The 25,091-nt window shown below is 41.4% G+C and overlaps 3 protein-coding genes across 4 annotated transcripts; all 3 read left to right on the plus strand.

The window, feature by feature from the left end:
- The first annotated feature begins 633 nt into the window (after positions 1 to 633).
- On the plus strand, positions 634 to 17,379 carry LOC106965999 (hemoglobin subunit beta). 2 transcript variants are annotated; one of them, XM_053203604.1, is made up of 3 exons: positions 634 to 740; positions 864 to 1,086; positions 17,125 to 17,379. In XM_053203604.1, the coding sequence occupies exons 1-3, from the start codon at positions 649 to 651 to the stop codon at positions 17,251 to 17,253; spliced, it is 444 nt and encodes a 147-aa protein (XP_053059579.1). In that variant the 5' UTR covers positions 634 to 648; the 3' UTR covers positions 17,254 to 17,379. The 2 variants fall into 2 exon arrangements, with proteins under 2 accessions (XP_053059579.1, XP_014917562.1); XM_015062076.3 differs by lacking the exons at positions 634 to 740; positions 864 to 1,086 and adding exons at positions 15,849 to 16,008; positions 16,140 to 16,362.
- Positions 11,830 to 14,076, plus strand: LOC106966000 (hemoglobin subunit epsilon-4). Its single transcript, XM_015062077.3, has 3 exons — positions 11,830 to 12,305; positions 12,418 to 12,640; positions 13,510 to 14,076. The coding sequence occupies exons 1-3, from the start codon at positions 12,148 to 12,150 to the stop codon at positions 13,636 to 13,638; spliced, it is 510 nt and encodes a 169-aa protein (XP_014917563.2). The 5' UTR covers positions 11,830 to 12,147; the 3' UTR covers positions 13,639 to 14,076.
- Positions 17,380 to 20,106: 2,727 nt separating the features above from the next.
- LOC106966111 (hemoglobin subunit beta-1) lies at positions 20,107 to 21,446 on the plus strand. The gene is made up of 3 exons (XM_015062186.3): positions 20,107 to 20,266; positions 20,398 to 20,620; positions 21,192 to 21,446. Exons 1-3 carry the CDS (start codon positions 20,175 to 20,177, stop codon positions 21,318 to 21,320), a joined length of 444 nt encoding a protein of 147 aa, XP_014917672.2. The 5' UTR covers positions 20,107 to 20,174; the 3' UTR covers positions 21,321 to 21,446.
- Positions 21,447 to 25,091: the final 3,645 nt, after the last annotated feature.

Below are 25,091 nucleotides of genomic sequence, written 5' to 3' on the forward strand. Positions count from 1 at the left end.
TTCTATGAAATTACCCTTGGGTATTGTACTTTGGGATTGAAGTCTTAGTCATATTGTGGATCCCTTGTTACTCCATTCAGCTTCATGAAGTAACCATGTGTATGTTTTGTCAGCTTTAGAAAACTAAGAACCAGAGGCTTTGTTATAATCCACTCCTCAACTGAGTTAAAACTGGCTGAGATTCTGTGTCAACAGTTGTATTTTTTTCTTCACTCTGTTCTTGTCCCTGTCACCATCTTTAACCCAAATATTAAAACTGTCTGGCTAGAATCATTTCCCTATCTTGAGCTTAGCTCCTCTCTACATGTCTTTCTTGAAGAAGAAGAAAGGGAGAGGTGGATGTCATTTTGGAGGATCACATGGAGAGAGAAAAGGAAATGGAAAATTGTGTTGAGGACAGAGGAGGAACCAATGCCTCAGGAACAACACACATTATCACAAGTTCAGTGTGCATTCTTCACTGCTGACCCTTTCCTGATCTGACTCCACCCCTGAGGGACACAGCTCAGCCTTGACCAATGATTTCAAAGAACTAGGAGGAACAAGGGGCCAGAAGGTCAGCAGTAAAGAATAAAAGGTGACCCTTTCCAACAGCAGCACATACCCGCTTCTCTCTCTGATCGCCTGTAAGTTCCCAGATCTGACATCATGGTGCATTTTACAGCTGAGGAGAAGGCTGCCATCACTAGCCTGTGGGGCAAAGTGAATGTGGAAGAGGCTGGAGGCGAAGCCCTGGGCAGGTAGGCACTGGGTTTCAATGCATGGGAAAGGATGGTGAATATGAGCCTGGCCACTTGCCTGGGAAATTCCTCAAGAGCTTTGAAAGTCTCTGATTTTCCACCTGCTATGGTCCCGTCACATAGGCTCCTGGTTGTTTACCCCTGGACCCAGAGATTCTTTGACAACTTCGGCAACCTGTCCTCTACTTCTGCCATAATGGGTAACCCCAAGGTCAAGGCCCATGGCAAGAAGGTGCTGACCTCCTTTGGTGATGCTATTAAGAACATGGACAACCTCAAGGGCGCCTTCGCTAAGCTTAGTGAGCTGCACTGTGACAAGCTGCACGTGGATCCCGAGAACTTCAGGGTGAGTTCAGGAAATGTTCATGTGCTCTTTTTATACTTTCTACTTTGAGATAGACTAACAAGAATTTCAGAAATAATGGGTCAAATTTGGTGTTAGAAGGACAGACCGCCAAAGGGCATGACCAGGACTACCTTGATTCAGGACTAGTGACAGTAAAGGCCTACTAGCGGCCAAGGTTTGCTTAAAACCTCTCAGGAACTTTTGTCAGAACTGAAACGACATCAGAGAAAAGAAGACTTGTTCAAGGAGGAATGGAATTTGGCATTTGATAAAGTTCTGTCTCAAGGAAGGAAGAATGTCTTATTTTACATGGTTTCTGATGACTGAAGCGTGGGGAGAGATTTGGGGTGGGGGGAGTTTTGGACAGATTGTCACACGGAAAATACAACAACTTCTCTCAAATATATCCTATTACCTGTCAGCATTGTTACCAAGTGGAGACTTGTCCCTGTCCTGATTGGAGACTTTAAATAAACTCACTGTGAGAACCCATGCCACCCTAAAATCCTGTTGTTACAGCAATTAGACAACTTGTAGATAAGAGGGAGGGAGAGATGCAAATAAAAATGGTGAGATGCAAGAGGATGGAGATAGAGGTGGGTAGGGTGTTGAATGGAGAGCTCATACACATTAAATTGAACTTAGGGACTAGCTTATCTGATTTCGTGCGGACACAACCCTTGAAGTAGTTTAAGGTATGGAGTTGGCAGGGACTGTAGGTATTGAACCACTTTTTCTGCAATTCTTTTTGAAAAATTGTACTCAATGTGCCTCTTTTTCATTTTGTCTTTCACCTAAAAGCTCCTGGGCAACGTACTGGTGATCATTCTGGCTTCTCATTTTGGCAAGGAATTCACCCCTGATATGCAGGCCATGTGGCAGAAGCTGGTGGCTGGTGTTGCCACTGCTCTGGCCCACAAGTACCACTGAGTCTTCCTTCCAGTTCAACAGTGCTCTTTTGTGTCCCCAGGGCCCTCCTTCTGCATATGGGGACTTGCGTTTGGCCTTGAGAGCACAGCTTCTGTTTAATAAAGTTCATTCTATTCAGTCATCATAAATGAATACTGTGTTTTCTGCGTCTTTCACTCATTGGCTGAGGGGTGAGGTGAGACATAGGGAGAAATGAGAGCTCATTTGGGAAGTGTGTAGGGACTCATCAAAGGAAGATGGGTATTATGGGAGAATTCTAGAAGGTCTGGGTGTATGGTAGGATGGGGAAGAAATTGTCTGGGTTGGGGAAAGGGTTAATTAAGCGAACAGGGATTTACAGGAGAGTGTGGCAGAAACTTACAGTAAAGGCAAATAAAGGAGATGCTAAGAAGTGCCTCAGAAGAAATCAAGATAGATTCGAGGTGCGTGTCAGGGTTCAGCTTTAAAAGCTTTGCATGGATCTAAGGTCTCGGCTAGGGTTACTTTTTCAATTTGCTTTAATGTATATTTTGAATTAGCTAACTTATCATATGTCATGTGAGCCTGAATTGGACATAAGAGGATGAATTGAGGGATGGCTCGGAGTTTTCCAGAAAAATGTCCATTAACCAACAAAAGTCTGTTCTTTCCCAAAGTGTTGCATAGTCTCAGTGGGGAGCCACAGTGGGAAATCACTGTGCATTATTTTATAATCAAACATATGCTAAAATAAAGCTGGCATTAGGATATTATATGAATTCGGGGGAGAGAAGAATGGCCAAGGCTTCATGTAGCAGATGAGATAATAACAAAGGTTCATAGTCTAAAACCAGTAAATTAGGGCTTGAGCTAATTTCTTGCAGGAAAAGGCTTTCTGGAAGTAGAGGAGACAGTAAAATAGAGTATTAGGAAAGACTAGATAATCCAAGGCTTTGATTATAAAAATAAAAACTATTACTATGTTTTTGGCAAGAGTAAACAATAAATATCCTTAGAACTATAATGACTCAAGGAATAGGAGTCGGGGTGGGGGGAAGTTATCAGCTTAATGAACACAAAATGAATTCCAAATTGCAGATTAGATGTAGATGCTAATTCATGGCCTAAACCCAAGAAAAGCAGAGAGATCTGCAAAACATGAAGGAGGAGCAGAGGTTGAGTGAGGAAGAAACGGTGTCTGATTGGCTGGGGTGGATGAGAAGGAAGGAGGTGGTAGGGAATGACTGAAATCTCCCAGCCCTGGGGGATCTAACAAGAGGCTGTGCACTACCTTGGGGACCCCCTGTGTGGGAGTGGCAAGAACTGAATGACTCTTGAGGGAGTCGTTGTTATTTTACTTAGGGAGTCTAGACCTTCAGGCCTTGAGTCAAACTCTCATATCAGTTAGGTATTTCATTGCCCCTGCACATTGATCAGAATTTGTCCTCTGAATTACCTTCTAATTTGGGTTTCTGTCTCCATGATCCAGATGAGAGACCAATGATTACATAGTTGCAGGTTGTCAACAACAGTGGTCTCCGAGCCTCAGTAGCCTCTCTTTATGCCCTTCAGCAAAGTAAACAGGAGCTGTTAGTGGTACTAAGCCTTTTACCCAGTCTGTCAGTCAGTGTCTCAGTCAACAACAAATGTGCATTTTTAATCAGTCTCATTTTCTCTTTCTTGCCCTCAACTTTTACACTGATTCTGCATGTCCCGGGGTCAAGGATGGTGATGATGGAGTGGTGGGCAGAAGATACATTCTTTACCCCTTAAGGGTCTAGATTTTGATTTTGAAGTTGCCAGTCCAGGACTATTTACATGATAACAACTTCATAATTAACACACACACGTGCATGTGCACACATAGGCACACAGGTCTGGATGACTCAGATTTTTAATAGATGAAAAAAGGAATTGTTGTCAATAGGCAATAAAAGCCATGTGAGCAAAACAATGTTGTGATGGACCAGATATTCTTGGAATATTAATCTGGCTATGAGTACAGAGGTTAGGAGGTTATGTCATTGCCAAGATTAAAATCCCGTAATGGCTTTTTACACTCTACCACTGAAGATAAGTCCTAAGTTATTAGGTTTAATGCTTCCTCTGCAACATTTCCTGCTTCTTCTTACCTTTACATATCACCTGCACCAGCCCATTATTCTTATCTCCAGCATCCCAAAGGTTTGTTGTACCTAACTCAGAGGTTTGGATTCCCTATTCCAGCTTTCAGAACTTTTATCCTAATATTTCCCCATGGCAAATTCCTTCTTTTCATTCTGGATCTGGCTCAAATACTACCTCCTTAGAGGGACTAATCCTGCCTGGTGTAATCATGGCTCTGCCTCATTAAGTCCAGATATTAATTTTTTCATAGCAAGTGATATTAACTGAGATTATTTTGTAGATTGGTTTAATTATCCATTTTCTATGTCTTCCATGCCATGTTATAAATGTTAAGAGGAAAGTTTTTTTCTCTTCCTCATTTATCTTAAGTCTCCAGTACTTAGGGCAATGATGACAGTTATTCAACAAATAGATATTAAATGAGGGTCTCAGAACACAAGAGAATGAATGTTTGAAAAGAGTAATTCTCTAGTAGCAGAAATTCAGCTTTCATGTAGTAGGTTGAGTTCTTTAAAATTTAGAGTATCCTGTAAGTAACATGGAAGTGGATTTTCCAGTGTTATTCGTTTAAGGAGCAATCTTAGGGAGAAACAAACAAGCCAGTTTCCTAGAACTCTACAGGCAGGAGTAATAGACCCTGAGAGAAAAAATAAAATAAAATGAACCATTCCATTTCCCGCTGAAAGTGAGTCCTGTCCGGTCCTATAAATGCTTGCTTGAGATGCTTGAGACCAAAGTACCATAGGTTACAGGGACAGTAGTGTGTGGCATCCTGTCAGTGAAGATTGCTTCTGCTTACTAGAAATAAAGAGAAGTTAAACATAGCAAGCAAGGGTAGATCCAGCACATGCCAGAGACAACTCTCTTAATCTGCAGCCCATCCCACGGAATCTTCAACTACTCTCTGCATTGAACAAACACTGGCACCCTTCTCCCCCAACCAGCCTGAACACCTGTGTGCTCAGAGACAAATTGGAAAATACATGGAATCTTCCAGACTGCTGCCAGATGACTCCAAGGGAATATTCTGTTACTTAGGGAAGTAAGGAAAATACTTAAATGGATTAAAAGACTATATAAAATGGATTAAAAAACATTGGAGTAACATCCAATCCTGCCCTAATCTACATATTTTTTCCTATTCTGCTTCCTTTTGATGTTAGATAGAGACATTATTCCTATTTTAAGAAGTATTAAATTGTGTGCCCAATATAATCTTAAGAGATTTGAAAACTAAGAAGCGCGGTGGCCTCTTCTTGTAAAGACTGGCTGAACAACAGAATGATACAGTATCGCAACTCTTCACTTAATGTGGAGGATATTTACAATTCTTCCTTTTTACTGTTTTAACCCAAGCCTCATCAACCATCTTCAAGTCATTGCAGGCTGCTGGTGGGGGCCAGGGAGGGGCTTGAGATGTGAATTGCATACTGGTTGGAGCCAGTAGGGATAGGTGCAAGAGGGAAGCGAGGTGGGGGGGCGGGGATGAAGTATCAAATTGGGCATGAACAGCAAAGTCCCTCTGAGGAATAGGTATTTTTTTTAATTTTCTTTTTAATGTTTATTTACTTTTGAGAGAAAGATACAGAGGTATGGGGGGGGGTGAGGGGCGGGGGGAGGTGGGCAGAGAGAGGGAGACACAGAATCCAAAGCAGGCTCCAGGCTCTGAGCTGTCAGCACAGAGCCTGCTGTGGGCCTTGAAGTCAGAGACCACAAGATCGTGATCTTAACGGACTGAGCCACCCAGGCTCCTTGGAGATGGGTGATTTTTCAAAACAAAGGAATGATATAATCATTTTGGAAAGCATTTAGAGAGACCAGGTAATGAAGAGAAGGGAGTTAGTATTATTTTATGTTCAGGGAAACAGTCAAAATTATTGTTCCGGAGGGGAATATGAATAATAAGTTTTAATAAAATTGATACATATGTGGGTGCATACCCGATCAGAGAAGAAGTATAGACTTGGGACTGGCCGTAGCAACTTGGTGTGATGACGAAGTGATTGGGAAAAGAACAGGCAGGACAAAGATTCAGCAGGACTTGGAAATTGATTGACAGATAGTGAGGAAGTCACAGATGATAGCCAGTTTCTTGTCTGGTGAGTAAGAAAGAAGGACTCTTTCTCTGTCTCTATTGGCACGGAAAAAAATGCCCAGATACCTCTTACTTTGAAACTGGAAAGAGCACAACTGCTCTCATGGCAATCATTTCAAACCTCAGCGTGTTGAAGAAGTCTCTAGAAAGCTCAAACTGACTCAACAAATAATAAGTTTCAAAAGACTGAATCTCCTTTCTACTCCAATTTCACTGATCTTTACTACTGCTTCTTCCCCAGAATCTTTCCCGCATGCACCCACCCTGAAGAGTTCCCCAAATGTAGGCTTCTTGGATGGGGCACATGAGGTCATGGTGGCTCCAATTCAACAGCCTCTGGAGTTTCTTTGGCATTTTCAGGAGTCCCACAGTCTCTTATAACAACAGAGCAGAATAGACAGGAGTCACTGATGCACCATTCGCTTGCAGTCACTCACACACTTAAAACACATGTATAGAGCACCTTCTGCAAACACTTACAGTATCTAACACTTTTGAATCCTGCATTTGTCTTATTCTCTATTTTAAACATCTCTCTATTTTCTAAATTAAAATGGCAGGATTTATTCTTTTCCTGTGTTTTTCCTTATTTCTCCCCTGAGCACATCTTCCCTCCATCAGCCCTTTTTTCTTGCTGTCCTCATGGATTGTGAACACTTACACACACACACACACACACAGGCACACACACACGCACACAAAACGCGTGCCTTCAACATCAGAGTATTTAATATTTGAATGGGCTCTCATATTTCTCAATAGTCTATAAAACCCACTTGAGCAAAACAGTTTGGGAAGGAACAAGATATTCTTGCAATATTAATCTAGACAAGAGTACAAACAGATTAGAAATGGTATCAGTATCATGATTAAAATTCTCTAATGGCTTCCTACTCAAGATAATGAAGCTAATCCTGAAGAGCTGTAAGCATGTGTTACCTCTACTATCATCTCCGACCACTCTTTTCTTTGCTATTTGCATATCAACAACATTGGCCCACTATTTGTCTCTCTGCATATACGGGTACATTGCGTATGTGTGGGAGGGTGTGTGTTTTCCTGCCTTAGAGTTTTACATTTGCTATTCCAACTTCCAGAGCCTTTCTTTCTTAGTATCTTCCCATGGCAGCAACTTCATGCCATTGTGACCTCAGCTCAAATATTGCCCCCTTAAAGAGATCATTGCTAATATAATTGTGTCCCACTCGCAATGAGATATAAATTGTCCTCATAGCACCTGGATGATCTTAAGGCCACTTTTGTCCGTTTGAGTAAGCAATGCTGTGATATGTCACAAGTAGACCCTAAGAACTTCAGGTAAATCTAGGAGATGTTCACACCCTCTTTTAGCTTTGGGACAGCTTAGACAACTGAGCACTGACCTGACTGCAGTCTAGGATGGCTGTGAGAAGGGGAATATTTGGAAACATTGGAGTTGAGAGAACTGAACTAAGATCAAAGGGCCTAAGGGACACTTCTCGAAATCTAGAGGGACCTGTTTGAATTCTTTGTTTTTAGAAGAGACTTGTATAGAGGTGAAGAAAAATGACTATTGGTAACTTGAACTTTACTTTTTTTCTCTCCTGGAGGCAGAAAAAACAAGGCCAAGGAGAAATATCTATGCAGGCAAATGTTGGCTCTATATAAGGAAGGAACCTACGGTTCACAAATACATTGCTAAGGTTATTCATATATAGGCTGGACACTTGTACAAAATTGTTCCTAGAGACCCATTTCAAACTTACATCCTATAAATCCTAAGGTGGGTCAGATCGTCTCTGAGGGAGGGAAATGGCAAGAACATGTGTCCTGGAGTGGCTATGGAAAGAAACCTGTGGGTCCTTGTTTTTCAGCCCACAAAATAGGAGATTGGTCATGGGGAGAAGAAAGAAAAAGTGGAATCATGGCCAGGGGTTAGTCCAGCAAGGAGAACACACTTGTGTTTAGTCACCAGGCAAGACCCCAGGCTTTGTGGGAAATTGACATTAGTGTGGTTCTAAATGGAAGTTGGCTGGCCAGATACCTGGAGACCCACCTGGAACCCTCTGTCCCTCGTACATATCTGTTACCTCTTGCCACCTCCACAGCTCCTGGGAAACTGGGATCACTGAGTCCCCTGTTTAGTATTGTAGAGTCAGCAAAGAAGAGCTTTATTTTCAAACAATAGCAATAGGAGTGGTAGCAGTAGTAGTAATGATAATAATAATAATAGCAATGGTAATAATAGTGCTCTGCTAAGAATTCTTTACTGATTGTCTTCAGTTCTACTTTTCCCATGTGCTGTTACACTTGTGAGAATCCCAGGAATTATTTGTTGTGCTGTGAGTGTGTGTGTGTGTGCATGCAGTCTCCCCATTCAATATTTGTATGCCGTAAAGATTTTGGCAAGAAAATAAAAAACAATAGGGCAATGAAAGGAATATATGCTTGGGACATACATTTGGGGAAAACATACACTTAGGGGCTCTTCAAGTTAAAGCTAATGACGTGGCTGGGGGCATGGGGAAGGCTGTGATGAGAGAGGATGGGTGTCACGGGACAAGAACTCCTCTGAACCAGATGATTACATGGGTCTGAGTGAGGACTCTGGTGAAGACCAAGGATGGAGATAGAGTACCAGTGGGGATTCTTCTAGGGAAAATTAACCCAGTTCTCAAAAGGTCAAGGTCCAGGCAAGGGCTGCAATTCCATTCTGCTAACAGGGGGGAACATGTTTTCTAAAAGCAGCTGGTTTGCCACAAGCTCTTGTGAGGATAGATTAGGGATGGAAGGGGTTGGAGGTCTGAGCAGGGGGATAACTCTTTGAAATCACCTCCAAAGAACCGGCCCTGGGCTTTAGGAAAGAACTTTGTGGCTTAAGTGGTGAGAGCCGCTGGGGACATTAAATTGACTGCATACCATCAGGAGACAGCATGCAGGAGCCAGCAGATTTGCTACAGTGTTTCAAAGAAGGGAGATCCCTATAAACTACTCAGAGAAGTGGGGATTTAGGTGGGGGGAGATGAACCAGAAGAAGCTGAGAAGGCAGCTCAGCCAAGCAGATGAGCACTGAAAGATCAAAAGGGAAAGGAAAGATATTGCACAGAATAGTTGGGGAGGATCACAGGAGTATTCCTCTGACCAGAAGTTAATTTCGAGTTATAGACAAAGCTGTAATGTGATGGACAGGACAGTGAGAAAGTTAGCCTTGCTGTGGGTGTTGAGTAGATTAGCAATCACGCTGATGCCAGGTTTACAAATCTCTGCTCGTTTCCCACGCCTTAGTGTAAAATACCCACACTCTACCCTCAGGTGCCCAAATGGTGAGGCCTGGGGCCGTCACTCCAACTTTGCTCCTTCCCACTCTTCCCTTAACATCTCTCTCTCTCAGATCTTGTCATGCCTTAGGCTTGTCGTGTTAGGCTTTTCTTTCTTTCTTTCTTTCTTTCTTTCTTTCTTTCTTTCTTTCTTTCTTTCTTCTTTCTTTCTTTCTTTCCTTCTTTCTTTCTCCTTTTCTGTCCAGCCTCCAAGTTTCACACTTGCCTTTCCTGGCTTCAAGGAAACTACTTATTCCTGGCTCCATATTGTCATCAAGGTCCCAGTTCAAATGTATCTTCCTTTCAGACCTCTGTCCTTACATTATTTTTGTCTAGTCACTTGCCACCATGTCATCAGATGCATTTTGTTCCTCGTCATATAACAAACACCATCTGAACTTCTTTGCTGATTTAATTATTAGTGTCAGTATCCTCTACCCACTAGAATGTGAGCACGATGAGACTAGATACATTGTTTTGTTTTTTCCAGGATTTCCAGGTTTTTTTTTTTATTTTTTAATGTTTATTTATTTTTGAGAGAGGGGGATGAGCAGGAAGAGGGAAAAGTCCAAGCAGGCCAGAACTCAAGACCGGTGAGATCATGATCTGAGCTGAAGTCAGATGCTTAACCAACTGAGCCACCCAGGATCCCCAAGATTCTCAGTTTTTAAAACAATGCATGGCATTATTGGCCTCGGTCAATATGTGCTTTTTAAATACGTGATGGATGAATGACCAGAAAACTGATAGATGACTGTGATGGTGATCTAGCATCGATGTGATAAGCTTCCAGACAGCAGTGGGAACAGTGAGCATGGAAATAAGGTGGAAGTGTGAAACAGCCATGAACGGGAGAAGTAAAAAATTCTTGCAAAGTAATTGTCTAAAGAAGGTGAGAGAAAAGCAGGAGTTAGAGGTAACTACCAGAATCATTGTTGGTTTGCTGGAAATGTGGGAGGCTATTTGCCAACATTCAGAGATGCAGATATCCCCAAGTCTGTGGGGTCCCAGTGTGCACACAGTGGGCCAAACAAGCACCAGGGCCATCAGGGAACAAGGGCCCTGAGACTTTCCCTCCGTCCATGCACATGGCTAAGGGTAGGTGGGATTCCTGGCTGTGGTCAACATTTCCTTGGGTTTCTTTTATGTCATTGACTTCTTCCCTTGAAGAAATCTTTTTGGGATTGATTCACACATTTTTTCTTTATATCTCTGTACCAAAGTGTTCACATCAGCACAGCTTGGACTTGAGAGCTCACAGATAATCAAGTCTGTCATGATAAAGTACCTTCCAGCACCTTAACAATTCTTATCCACAGTGTAAATGTAAGTTTTTTCCCAAGATAAATTGATAAAAGCCTTCACTATATCAAACAGACAAAGGATTTCTTTTATACTAGCAGAAATCCAACACTAATATATTGGGCTGAACTCTTTACATGTTAGAGTACCTTTGTAAATACACATGGGGATTATTTCTTAAATTGAGAAAAAAAAATTTTTTGTAAGAGTCATCTCCGGGAGAAACAAACAAACCAGCTTCCTGGAGCTTAAAACATGGGAACAATAAACTCTGAGATAGAGAGAGAGAAAAAAAATACATATATATATTTTATATTTTATATAATATGATATATATATTTATATTTTATTATATATATACATATATAAATATAAATACATATATAATATAAAAAAAATATATATAATTATATATTATATATAAATATATATATATATATAATATAAACCATTTCCTCTCTCCCTGGAAGTGTGCCCCATCTAGACCTATAAATGTTTGTTTGAGACGCATGAGACCAAAGCACATTAGGCTACAGGATAGTAGTGTGTGAAACACTGTCAGTGAGGATTGCCTCTGCCTGATTAGAAATGAGGAATGGTTAACCACAACAAAGGAGTGTAGATACAATAAATGCCAGAGACAACTCCCCTAATCCTTAGCTGTGGCCACAGAGTCTAATATTTTCTGTGGAACACTCAGTTTTCTCCAATACTCAGTTCTGTATCTTCTGAAAGAACTGAGTGAATAGTTCACATTGGCCAGAGACACTGTGTGTATAATCAGAATGAACAAAATTGTTCAGACAAGGAGATGCACATATATTTTAATAGAACTCGCCAACAATCAGGCAGTACTCAGTTCTCCAAATTACTTAGTTTTTACCTGTCCTATTTCTGAACTGAAGCTGGATTGGGATCTTTTCTTCTTCACTTATAAAAGTATAAGCCTCATTTAAGCTTTAGGAAAACTGGTGACCAAGAAAAGCTATGGCTTCTTTTATACCCAAAGAAAACAACAGAGTGATGTCCTGTAAACACCTGATACAATGCCCAGAAGATCTCTAATTCTTACACCTCTGAATTCTAGTCATGCCTCGTGGTCAGCCTGCAGGTCATCTCAGGGCTGATGGGGTGGGAAGACTGAGATACGACATGCATAGTGGATGGTGGGGAAGGGCAGAAGAATCCCCCTGATAGAGCCACCCAACACTATCAGAGACACAAATGTCCATCCTGCTGACCCTCCCTTGTCCAAACCCCACCCTGGTGGTGACAACCCACGCTTGACCAATAGTCTCACCTCATTGGGAGAAGCAAGGGCCTGGAAACTAGAAGTGATGAATAAAAGGCCACATGGAGAAGCAGCAGCACCGACTTGCTTTTGGCACCTTAGTGATCACCAGTAAGCTCCCAGATACCATGGTGCATTTTACGGCTGAAGAGAGGGCTGCTGTTGTTAGCCTGTGGGCCAAGGTGAACGTGGAGTTGGTTGGAGGCGAGGTCCTGGGAAGGTAGGCACTGGAAGGGGGCAGGAAGGCAGAAAGTGTTCCTGAAAGGGGAATTGGTCAGGTTTCATACATACTGTGACTTCCCATCTGGTCTGTGACTATGGTCATCCCACAGGCTTCTGGTTGTTTATCCATGGACCCAGAGATTCTTTGACAATTTTGGCAACTTATCCTCTGAGTCTGCCATAATGGGCAACCCCAAGGTCAAGGCCCATGGCAAGAAGGTACTGACCTCCTTTGGAAACGCTGTTAAACATATGGATGACCTCAAGGACACCTTTGCTGAGCTGAGTGAGCTGCATTGTGACAAGATGCATGTGGATCCTGAGAACTTCAAGGTGAGTTCTAGGCATGCTTGTGCTCTGTTCCTTCCCCCCAGATATTTGCATTGTGGGTACGTTAGGAAACACAGGTACTTAAGTCTGATTCTATGAAGGTAATTGTTGGGATGTAATATTTAAGGAAGAGCTTGATTTTGGTAGTTAGGTTGTTCCAAACGTAGTTTGGATGTTAACTACTCCATAGTTAAGATGGAGTAGGATAATTATTGTGACCAGTGGAGACCACTGGCCATCTTATATTTCTGAAACAATGATTATGACCAGGGAAGAACATTGGCCACAACTGAGTTAAATGGTTTTGGCCTGAGCATACAATTACAGGAAGAAGAATGCCTTACCTTTGGTAATTGAAATTTTGTCTAAAAATGATGAATACATTTATGCATGATTCTTGAGTTTAGAACCTGGACTAAGCAAGACAAAATAACAGCAATCTTTTCAATGGATGATTGTGAACCCTGCCCCCTTTAGCAGTGATGGAATGCTCTCGTATACATGGCAGAAGATTCTTTGTCATGTGAGTGACCAAACAATTTGAATGTACATATTATCTGGGGACTTAGACTATACTTGCAGTACTATAATCCTACTTAAAAAAAAGACAGAGTCTCTACAAAAGAGAAGCCATCCATAGCAATATTCTAATGTGGAAGCTGGCAGGGCAAATGAGAGAAGGCCAGACACAATGGAAAGTTCAGGGCTAGGAGTCATATTGATGCCGATGTCAAGCATATTATGGTAAACTTCTGTGGGATCATGACCCTGAAAGTTACTCAATCTCTTATCAGGAAGATAATGGATGTGACCAGCTTGAGGCTTTCTGTTCACTAGGTACCATTTTCTTTTTATCCCCAATCTCTCCCCAGCTTCTAGGCAACATGATTTTGATTGTCTTGGCAACTCACTTCAGCAAGGAGTTTACTCCACAGGTGCAGGCTGCTTGGCAGAAGCTGACCACTGCTGTGGCTAATGCTCTGGCCCACAGGTACCACTGAGGTGCTTATCTAACCATGTTGGCACCTACTGGATGGCCCTCTGTTCCAAGAGTCCATCTCCTGCAGATGGGCAGTGTCCTGCCCCCTTACTTAAGTGCTATATGATAAAAATAAAATAAACATTGTGCTCTATAAGAAACATCCTTGTCTTCTCTCTCTGTCTTTATCTCTTATGTTGATTCAGCTAAAAGAAAGCAATCCTATAAGGAATGGGGTTATTTGAAATAAGGAGTTTGGGGAGGATAGAGAAGAGAGCCTTATAAGATTCTTCAAGATAAGAGTGGCTTTGGGCACCTGGGTGGCTCAGTCAGTTAAGCATCCAACTCTTGGTTTCAGCTCAGGTCATGATCTCACAGTTCATGCGTTCAAGTCCTGCATTGGGCTCTACACTGAAGTCATGGAGCCTGCTTTAGATTCTCTCTCTCTCCTTCCCTCTCTGCCCCTCCCCCACTTGTTCTCTCTCTCTCTCTCTCTCTCTCTCTGTCTCCCTCTCCGTCTCAAAATAAATCAGTAAACTTAAAAAAAGTAGCTTCAAACGAAGGTACTTCTAGGAAGGGAAGGTAGACTCGAGTTGAATAATGTCTTCAGCAAAAGGGAGTGAATGGAGATACTCTAGAGAAATGTAAGAAGAATGTTGTAGTGAGTTGGGGTTCACAGAGGGGACTGTATAGGCTCAGAGCTCTTTGGTGCTATATTTTGCTTCCATTTAATATAAGAAACATGTTTTTATCAGCTGTAATAAAGTTCAGATGGGACTACCCAGAGACCTAGGCAAGGACCATGCTCTAAACTTTCCCTAGTGTCTTCAGTGGTATTAATGGAGGAACTGTCTCTAAGGCATAGGAAGTAACTGCTTTGATTTGGATCTGTATCTCACCTGCTAGTTCTGTGACCTGGAACATGTTTCCAATTCCTTTGGTGGAGACAAAAGGCCATTAATGTGGGAAAATGACAAATGCAGGGTCTAAGTGACAGAGGAGAAATCAGTCCCTTGAAAGAAGCACAGCGGCATAAAATTAGGGACACTGCTGCCAGGAAAAAGCAGAAAAGAAACTATCATTATAAGCAAAGTACCAGTGAAATTTCTTGCACACACGAGTAACATAGTGATCAGGGAATTTTAGGGAAACTGATCCATGCATGGATATAGAACTGACAAGACAGGGTCTAACGTGGATCTATCCATAGGAATGTGCTGTGATTAGAATGAGGGCAAAGGACCGAACTTCACAGGGGCAATTAAACTAAGAAAAAAGTAAGGTATCATTGTGGCAAAGATACCGCAGGACTTGGAAGAGAGTGCAGTAGAGAGTAGTGAAGTCACAGATGATAGCCAGGTTCCCTGTCTGGTGAACGAAAAGAGGAAAACCTATTCTCAGAACAGAAAATGCCGAGAGTCTCTTGTATGGAGCTGGCAGTTGAGCACAGCCATTTTTGTGGCCATCCCTTCAAATTCCAATACCCAAGCCCCTGGCATAGAAGCAAAAAGCCTGGGCTTTGGGAATAGCACCTCGAAAAGTTTAGTCAATATTTCCCAGAATGAATTTCCTTGTTTGTAAAATGGAATAATAATTCCTACCTCACAAATATATTACAAAGTTTTCTGTTTTTGTTTTTCTTCCAAGATTTTATTCAAATTTAACTTAATATATAGCGTAGTATTGGTTTCAAGAGTAGAATTCAGCGATTCATCACTTACATGTAACACCCAGTGTTCAACACAAGTGCCATCCTTAATGCCCATCACCCATTTAGCCCATCCCCCCAACCTCTCCTCCAGCAACCCTCAGTTTGTTCTCTACAGTTAAAAGTCTCTTGTGGTTTGTCCCCCTCTCTGTTTCTATCTTCTTTCATTTTTTCTTCCATTCCATGTATTTTGCTTCTTAAATTCCACATGTGAGTGAAATCATATAGTATTTGTCTTTCTCTGATTCGTTTTGCTTAGTGTAATACACTCTAGTTCCATCCACATTATTGCAAATGACAACATTTCACTCTTTTCTGATGGCGGAGTAATATTCCAGTGTGTGTGTGTGTGTGTGTGTGTGTGTGTGTGTGTGTGTTTGCTTTTGAAACATTTAGAACATTTGGAGGACAGGTATGGCTGTCATCATTCAGACCTCCCCCTGCAGGACCACACCTAGGCCTGGGCCAATCTGCTCACAGGAGCAGGGAGGGTAAGATCAGGCCTGGGCATAAAAGGAAGAGCAGGGATAGTACCAGCTTACACTTGCTTCTGACACAACTGTGTTCGCTAGCAACCCCACAAACAGACAACATGGGATTTCTGACTGCTGAGGAGAAGGGTCTGGTCAATGGCCTGTGGGGCAAGGTGAACGTGGATGAAGTTGGCGGTGAGGCCCTGGGCAGGTTGGTATCCAGGTTGCGAGGCAGGCCTAAGGAGAGTGAATGGATGCTGGGCAGGTGGAGAAGGCTCAGTCCCTGGGGCTTCTGACAGGCACTGACTCCCTCTGTCCCTCTGTGCTGTTTTCACCCCTCAGGCTGCTGGTTGTCTACCCCTGGACTCAGAGGTTCTTTCAGTCCTTTGGGGACCTGTCTTCTGCTGATGCCATTATGGGCAACAGTAAGGTGAAGGCCCATGGCAAGAAGGTGCTGAACTCCTTCAGTGATGGTCTGAAAAACATTGACGACCTCAAGGGCGCCTTTGCTAAGCTCAGCGAGCTGCACTGTGACAAGCTGCACGTGGATCCAGAGAACTTCAGGGTGAGTCTAGGATATCTTCCGTTTGTTTTTTCTTTTCACTTTCTAGTCTTCTACTCTGGTTCCTTTACCTACCTGTTCACCCTCCAGCTTCCTTTTTACTTTAGAATATATCATCATTGAATGCTTTTCAAAATGTATGTAGTTTTATATTTTTCATTCAGTATTCCATGTCGTTTCCTTTCTCACATTCTTGTTTTTTTTTTAATCAAGCTCTTACTTAATAGTTTATCTTTTGCTTCTCTCTTTTTCTCCCTAACTTTTTTCCCTACTCAGTACCCAAATTATACATACTAGCTCTCATCTTCTACTTCTATACTTGGAATAGTCTTTCTATCTCTCCAAATGGGGATTGGAAGGGCTCCTCAAAGGGGAGAGGCTCAAGATGTCATCTAGAGTCCAAAAATCAGTTCAGAATTAAAGAATAATTGGAATTTTATGGAATCAAGATTCAATGGAAAGGAAAGGAAAGTGAATATCTGAGGATGGTAGACCAGAAGTAGGGAAGTAGGGAAGCAGTAGTTGCTAAGACAACCATCATCAGACTAATTAATCTGTTCCTTATTATATAAAACATATATAATAAAACTATACAGTATACATACATATATGGTTACTCATTTCTGCCTATGGAGATAACCTGAAGATCAATTTGGGCTAGAGCATGGGCAGGAAAAAAAAAAGATTGTTGGCTCGGTTTCTCAGAAGCCAAGCTTGATTTCTCTGTTAATCATGTATATTTTTCTATCTATGTCTTCCCCACAGCTCCTGGGCAACGTGCTGGTGTGTGTGCTGGCCCACCACTTTGGCCATGAATTCAACCCCCAGGTGCAGGCTGCCTTTCAGAAGGTGGTGGCTGGTGTGGCCAATGCCTTGGCCCACAAGTACCATTGAGGTCATGGCCTATTTTCTGGTGACCACTGGAAGAACCTAGTTCCCTAAATTCGATCTTCTGAACTTGATGAAATAATGTCCACCTTCAAGGGTATGACTTCTGTCTAATAAAGAACTTTAACTCAACTTCCTGATTCATTTCACTTTATTTTATTTTATTTTATTTTATTTTATTTTATTTTAGTCTGGAGGTATGCTAAATCCCTTAGGATCTACAGATAGGAAGCTCTTGTGTTTTATTCAAAGAGGTCAAGGAAAATGAGAAAAGGAGGGGCACCATGCATAGTCACTAATGTAGGACACTTCTCCCTCCTGAGCATTTGCATTGTCCAGAAAGTTTTAAATACATAGAGAATACTGGCATTACAGGGCCTCTGTGGAAGGCTTCACACAAAAGACATAGCCTTCAGGCTAATGCTTTGATCTATTTCCAACATTTACTAAAAAAATACTGTGCTCAGCTGGAGACATAATGAATGATCAAGACACTGTCCTGTTTCTTTTTTTGCCTACATGCCTTGCTTGCAGTGTAGCTTTCAATACCACACTTCCTCAAGTGCTCCTGCTCTAAGGAATAACTTCCATCTTTTACTTGCCCCAAACACTCTCATAAATAATTCCTGCTCCCACCCTCCCATTTTAGACAAAATTCAATGCTTGTTTATTACTTGTGAGGCCTTTGGACCCTGGCCTTAATGAACTTTCCAATATTGCCTAAGGAAATCCTTCCAAACCCATCCCTTCTACTTATTGTTAACATTTCTTCTTATCCATCACACTCACATTCTATGCTGTATAAATGTGTCTGACCATTTTATACTGCCCTATATGACTACTGTGCTCTGTTAAGTTCCTCCATAGGCAGTGAGTGAATATGTACTAAATGAAATAGTCAGTGGATGAATAAGTGATTATTCCCCATCTTCGAACTGTGGAACTAGAGAACAATCTGAGCAAGGGACCATTGCATAGAGTTCCTCCGGTATGGATGCTACAATATGCAATGAGGAAGCACATGGGGAAGTAAAACACTGATCGGAGATTTGCTTTCTGTTTCTTGTGTGCTGGACATTGGGCCTTATGAACTAATGCCTTACATATTTGTAAAAGTTCCCAGAATGAAGTCAAGATTCTGCCCCTGGAGATATACAGTTTCATATTTAACTTGGGAAAAAATTGCCCCTTTGCTTTTCATTAGTCAACACCATGGCCAACTTAGCGATGTCAATAAAAGCTTGAGCCCAGTGGAGGAAATACCAGTGGCAATTATAAACTGAAACATTAAGTATCTTGTAATAATTACCACATACTTTATCAAAGTTATGGCTAGGTTGACTTAATGCTTTTCATATAAGGCTACGACTTTTAAAAACTGTATGTCCATAACTTTTCTGAGTTCTGCTCTTGTTAGGGTATTTTTGCTTTATTTAATTTTATGAATTTAATTTAATTTAATTTTTGAAGGGATACTAAACTGAGGTAATTGAGAGATTGTGCATCTGGAAGAGAAGTGTAAAAGATAACTTTCTTGACCCAGTAAAATATGTATTAGATTGTTGAAATGCCTAGATGACTGAAGGGGATTTAAAATTGAACACTACTGCATGTACAAAAGTGTTTTGGTTCAGTGTCATTTTTGAAACACATAAAACAACATACCTCTGGATGACAATCAAGAGAATCTGCTTCAGGATGGATAGTCATGAAGAGAATCTTGAAGTCATACTCTTCATTACACTCAGACTAGGCCCATCCTGGTTCAAAACATTAAGAACTGTGCAAACTTGACATACTGGAGAAAAATAAAATTTAAAAAATTATCTCTCTCTCTCAGGGACTCTGTGTGTGTGTGCGTGTGTGTGTGTGTGCACATGTGTGCACATGTGTGCATATGTGTATGTGTGTATGTTAGTGCCCAATGGAGCTGGAATCAAGGTAAAGCAGACATCCTGTGGTTCCCCTTCACAGGGTAGAAATAAGTTTAAAAGGAAAAGAGGGCACTGGGTCTAGAAGCTTTCTAGAATCTTCAAATATTGATCAGGATTTGAGCCCGAGGCTCAGAACATAGCCACATTTATTCTTATTTTTCTCTGATAAGTCTGAGCTTTTGATGTCTTATTACAACTTTCAGCCTTGTCACTGCAGAGTCATGAGTAAGAAAAGGAGAAGTCCATTTCCCTCTTCAGTCATGCTAAGTAGCAATGGTAAGATAGAACAGCAGTTCCTGTCCGGAAGCCAGGAAGATGGTGGCTCTAGCAGTTGTCAGCACAAAAGAGTGGTCCATACATTCGTGGCCAAAGAAGACTGAAGGAAGAAGATATAACAGAACTTAGGGGAACCATTTCTGAGTACAAGTAATGGTAGGGGAAGTCTAAGTAGGTGCTACTTTCTGTCAGTCAAGATAGCAAAGCTATGGCTTTGACAATTTGGTACTTTACATTTAAAATATAAACATACTCCATATTGTTATTCAGTAAGGCCTCTGGATTTCTCATGACATATCTACAAAAGATATGTCCAGACCTCCCTTTGCACACTTACACCTGACCTCTGATATCAGGAGTGTGAAATAGAGTCTTGGAAACAGTCTGAATGTAAAGCAATGGTAAAGCTAATGGAGGTTTAAATTTAGTAAAATAAAACTCAAAGCCTACAGGTCAAACAAAATGTGTGTGTGTGTGTGTGTGTGTGTGTGTGTGTGTGTATTTGCTTTTGAAACATTTAGAACATTTGAAGGACAGGTATGGCTGTCATCATTCAGACCTCCCCCTGCAGGACCACACCTAGGCCTGGGCCAATCTGCTCACAGGAGCAGGGAGGGTAAGATCAGGCCTGGACATAAAAGGAAGAGCAGGGATAGTACCAGCTTACACTTGCTTCTGACACAACTGTGTTCGCTAGCAACCACACAAACAGACACCATGTCGTTTCTGAGTGCTGAGGAGAAGGGTCTGGTCAATGGCCTGTGGGGCAAGGTGAACGTGGATGAAGTTGGCGGTGAGGCCCTGGGCAGGTTGGTATCCAGGTTGCGAGGCAGGCCTAAGGAGAGTGAATAGATGCTGGGCAGGTGGAGAAGGCTCAGTCCCTGGGGCTTCTGACAGGCACTGACTCCCTCTGTCCCTCTGTGCTGTTTTCACCCCTCAGGCTGCTGGTTGTCTACCCCTGGACTCAGAGGTTCTTTCAGTCCTTTGGGGACCTGTCTTCTGCTGATGCCATTATGAGCAACAGTAAGGTGAAGGCCCATGGCAAGAAGGTGCTGAACTCCTTCAGTGATGGTCTGAAAAACATCGACGACCTCAAGGGCGCCTTTGCTAAGCTCAGCGAGCTGCACTGTGACAAGCTGCACGTGGATCCCGAGAATTTCAGGGTGAGTCTATGAGGTAGTCTCCTTCTCTTCCCTTTTCTGGACAAGCTCATGTTGTCCGTAAAGGTTATGGATATCCGGATGTTGTTTAAAATGGGAAAGAGGTATTCTAGTTGCACCAATATGGACTATTCAGGACTATTTTATTTCACCCTCTTTGCTTGTCCTCTTTTTGTTCTCTGTAATGACTTGCCTTGATTGTTTCAATTAAACTTTTGAGTGTTTAATTTAAACACTTCTCTTAATCCATCTAAAATTTTTTAGTCTAATGATTTTTTCCCTTATCTCTTCCTTTGAAAGCAAGGAGGGTAAAATATGATTGCTTCTTTACATAGTTTGAAAGAATAACCGTGATATTTAAGTTCCAGTTTAGGTCAGAAGGAAAGAAACATTTCTAAATTGAAAATCAGGCTGATATGGTTAGAGTCACATCAATAGCAGCATCTGAAATCCAGTACGTTTCTGCTTATATTCTATGTGCACAACTTGCATCTGTGGATGGGGCTGGGGTACTCTGAGCCTAAGCTGGATCCCTCTGCTAACCATGTACATACCTCTTGTCTCTTCCCCACAGCTCCTGGGCAACGTGCTGGTGTGTGTGCTGGCCCACCACTTTGGCCATGAATTCAACCCCCAGGTGCAGGCTGCCTTTCAGAAGGTGGTGGCTGGTGTGGCCAGTGCCCTGGCCCACAGATACCACTGAGCTCCCTTTCTTGCTTTCCAGGGAAAGTCCCTTGGTCCCCAGACCCTAATACCTGGACATGTCTAAATCATGAAATTCTTTGAACATCTGGCCCCTGCCTAATAAAGAATATTTATTTTCATTGCACTGGTGTATTTAAATTATTTCTGCATCTCTCACTCAAATGGGTACATGGTATGGGAGAGCAAAGCATTTAAAACATAAAGAAATGAGGGGTTAGTTCAGATCTTGGGAAAATATATCTATATCTTAGCCTCCATGACAGGAGAGGTCGTAAATAGCTACATATGTGGGAAACAGATCCTGCTGCCTATTTTACTTTCCCTTAGAGAAGGATTCAAGTGGAGGCTTGATTTGGGGTTTGGATTTTTCCTATGCTTTATTTAAGTCATTTATTTTATTTAGCCTTCCTTATAAATGTCTTCCCTCTCTCCAGTTGTCCAGAGCCTCACAGCCCTAAATCCACCAAGTTTTTCTTCCTGAAGGTTCCACTGTTCCTCTAAGATTTCCCTTCGTCTTTTGCTGTCCCGTTATTTGCCCTCCTCATCACTCTTATCCTGGTTCCCTCTATCATCTTATAACAGAGACTCCATATGAAGGACCCAAAGTGGGGGAGGTAGTTTCACTGCTCCTGGCCTTGAGACTTTCACAGTCTGCATTGGAAGGAAGGAACAAGTAATATTTTGAGAAATATATGACTAAGGAGAATGTGAAAAGGGACTTTTCATGTCTTGATATTCACTAATGTCTTGCAATCGTTTTGTGGGCTCACACCAAATGGAATACCATTCTCCTCAAGATGCTTCAGCATGCATACCCAGGAAGTGATTGGAGGCCTGTTCCCTCCTCCATCTCTCTCTGATGCCTCTGATGACATCTCTGTCTTTCTAGTTATTAGTATAGTGTTACCATCAGCAACACGCCATGATTTCATTTCCTGGTCAATAGCCACTTATGTGGATCCTAGATTCTGGAAATCAAATGACTTTGAAGTGGTCCTTGTCCTTTCCCACATTCTCATTCTGAATATAGCTAGGAAGACTCTGAAAGTATTGCAACCAACAAGTAAATTAATCAATTAGTTAAATTAATATGCAGGCTTCATTCAAACCCAGAATGGAGATGAATACAAGCTGTCCTTCTAAATGCATAACTGATGATTCTCTAAACTTTCAGGATCAGAAGGGAGTTAAAAGTGTGCCTTGCTGACAACTTTGTTCGTCTGCTGAAGGAATCTTCACATTTGTTATTGACCTGAGTATTAATGAATTTGCATACAGAGAGAGCATGGAAGAGCAGAGCTCCTGTAGATCTAGATAGATCTTTGATACAAGCAAAGTGGAACGAAGAGTCATGCAAGTATCTCCAAGAAAGAGGACTACACATGCCCACATAAGCATCAGAATGGAGTGGCAAGGTGTGGCAGGGAGGAAGGTGAAGAGTCTAGGAGGTCAAAAGAAGGGCCTGACAGTGGATGGGAAACACTAATAATATTAAGTGGCCCAGGGTGTGCAATTTGGTGATGATTCTATTAGCAGAGCACTCTTTTTAAGCAGAATTGTGCAAAATTATTTAAGCCAAAGATGGCTTTATTGACACTTATTTGGCCAAAGGTATAGTGTCTCCAAATGACAAATGCCCCATTTTGACATGATTAGGTACCATCTGGCTGCTGTTCTACTCCAGTACAAGCATTAGTTGGAGGCAGAGAAGGATGAAAGAGAGAAACAGAGTACATAGGGTGTGTATTTCATGTATAGAGATTACTATTCTTGTTTGAAAGCCGCTTAGCACTTGTGCTTCTCATGGGAAGGAGTCTCTCACTTCAATAGGTATCAAGCAGTACAGAACAATCTCAATTATTCACATTCATAAAACAGGAAAGGGCCAGAGATGTTCCAAAATTACTCTTGCTTCTGCAAATTTCTTTATAAAGTTACTTATTTTTTCTTGTAGGACTGATTTTTATTTTCTGATTGTCTCCAGGCAATGTATTAAAATGAATGCATTTACTAAATTCTTACAACTAAATGAGAAAGGGGATTCTCAGATTTATGTGAGGGCCTGGTGTTGGAGCTGAACAAGGCCTGAAATTTTGTCACAACTAATCACTTTGTTACTGGGAACACACAGGATTTCCATCCATTTCAGAGAGAATACCTTGATAATGGCTCAGTGGATCCAGTCAGTCTTGATGCTATGAATGACTGGGTTCATCCACAATAGAAAGAAGATGTACACTTTGCCCATGATGAAATGGATGAGGAAGGAGGAATGGCCTGCAATGGAAGGGCCTAGCAGAGGGACATAAAGTAACATAAAGTATATCAGAATGTGAATACACACAGCTGTGAAAGCTTTGAGTTACTTCCTTCAGGAGGCAATGGGCACTTCAGATATGAGAATCAGAATAGAAGAAAGCACTATTAAAAAGAAATATGGGCCCATGGCAAGCAAGATGACCAATTAAGCACAGAGGCTGTTGATCTATGAGCCAGAGGAGGAGAGTTGGATCATATCCTGGTGTAGACAGTAGGAGTGAGAAAAGATATTGTTATCACAGTAAGACAATAAGAGAAACCAAGGAGGTGAAGGCCATGAGGGATGGGGAAGGATGCACTCTGAATCCACCAAGCACTCTAATCTTCACTACCTGGGAGCTGATGAGCACTGAGGGATAGCTCAAAACCAACCCCCCCCCCCAAATAATCTTATTAAAAATGGACAGAAGACATGAACAGACATTTCTGCAAAGAAGACATACAAATTGCCAACAGACACATGAAAAGATGATCCACATCACTAATTATCAGTAAATGTAAATTAAAACCACAATGATATATCACCTCACACCTGTCAAAATGGCTTAAATCAAAAGCACAAGAAACAAGTGTTGACAAGGATGTGGAAACATAGGAACCTTCATGCACTATTGGTGGGAATGCAAACTGGCATAGTCACCATAGAAAACAGTATGGAGGTTCCTCAAAGAATTAGATATACCTTATGATCCATTAAATTCACTACTGAGTGTTACCAAATGAATTTGAAAACACTAATTCAAAAAGATATATGCACTCCTATGTTTATTGCAGCATTATTTACAATAGCCAAACTATTGAAGCAACCCAAGTATCCATCGATAGATTAACAGATAAAGAAGATGTGGTATGTATATATGATGGAATATTACTCAGCCATAAAAAGAATGAAATCTTGCCATTTGCAACAACATGGATGGATCTAGAGGGTATAATGCTAAATGAAATTAGTCAGAGAAAGGAAAATACCTTATGATTTCACTCATAGGTGAAATTTAAGATACAAACAAAGAAAAAATAAACAAACCATAAAAAAAGCAGACTCTTAACTATAGAGAAGAAACTGGTGGTTACCAGAAGGGAGGTAAGTGGGGGGTATGGGGAAATACGTGATGGGTATTAAGAGTACACTTATCTTGAAAAGCATTGTGTAATGTATAGAATTGTTGAATCACTATATTGTACACCTGAAACTAATATAACACAGTACATTAATTACACATAGGAATTAAAAAAAATAACGTAGACAGTATAAACAATTTAGTCCAAGATGATTCCTGTTCTTTCAATATATTAAATTACCTCTACCCTTCTCTTCTCAGATGCATGGGACAACAAATATTTCTACACAGAGTTTTGATGCACCCCTTGGTCTCCTTGGCCAACCTGAATCATTAATATTAATTTGTAGTCCTTATACTAACTCAAGTCCTATCTCTGAAAGGAAATC

The sequence above is a fragment of the Acinonyx jubatus genome, chromosome D1, assembly GCF_027475565.1.
Source record: "Acinonyx jubatus isolate Ajub_Pintada_27869175 chromosome D1, VMU_Ajub_asm_v1.0, whole genome shotgun sequence".
Lineage (NCBI taxonomy): Eukaryota > Metazoa > Chordata > Mammalia > Carnivora > Felidae > Acinonyx > Acinonyx jubatus.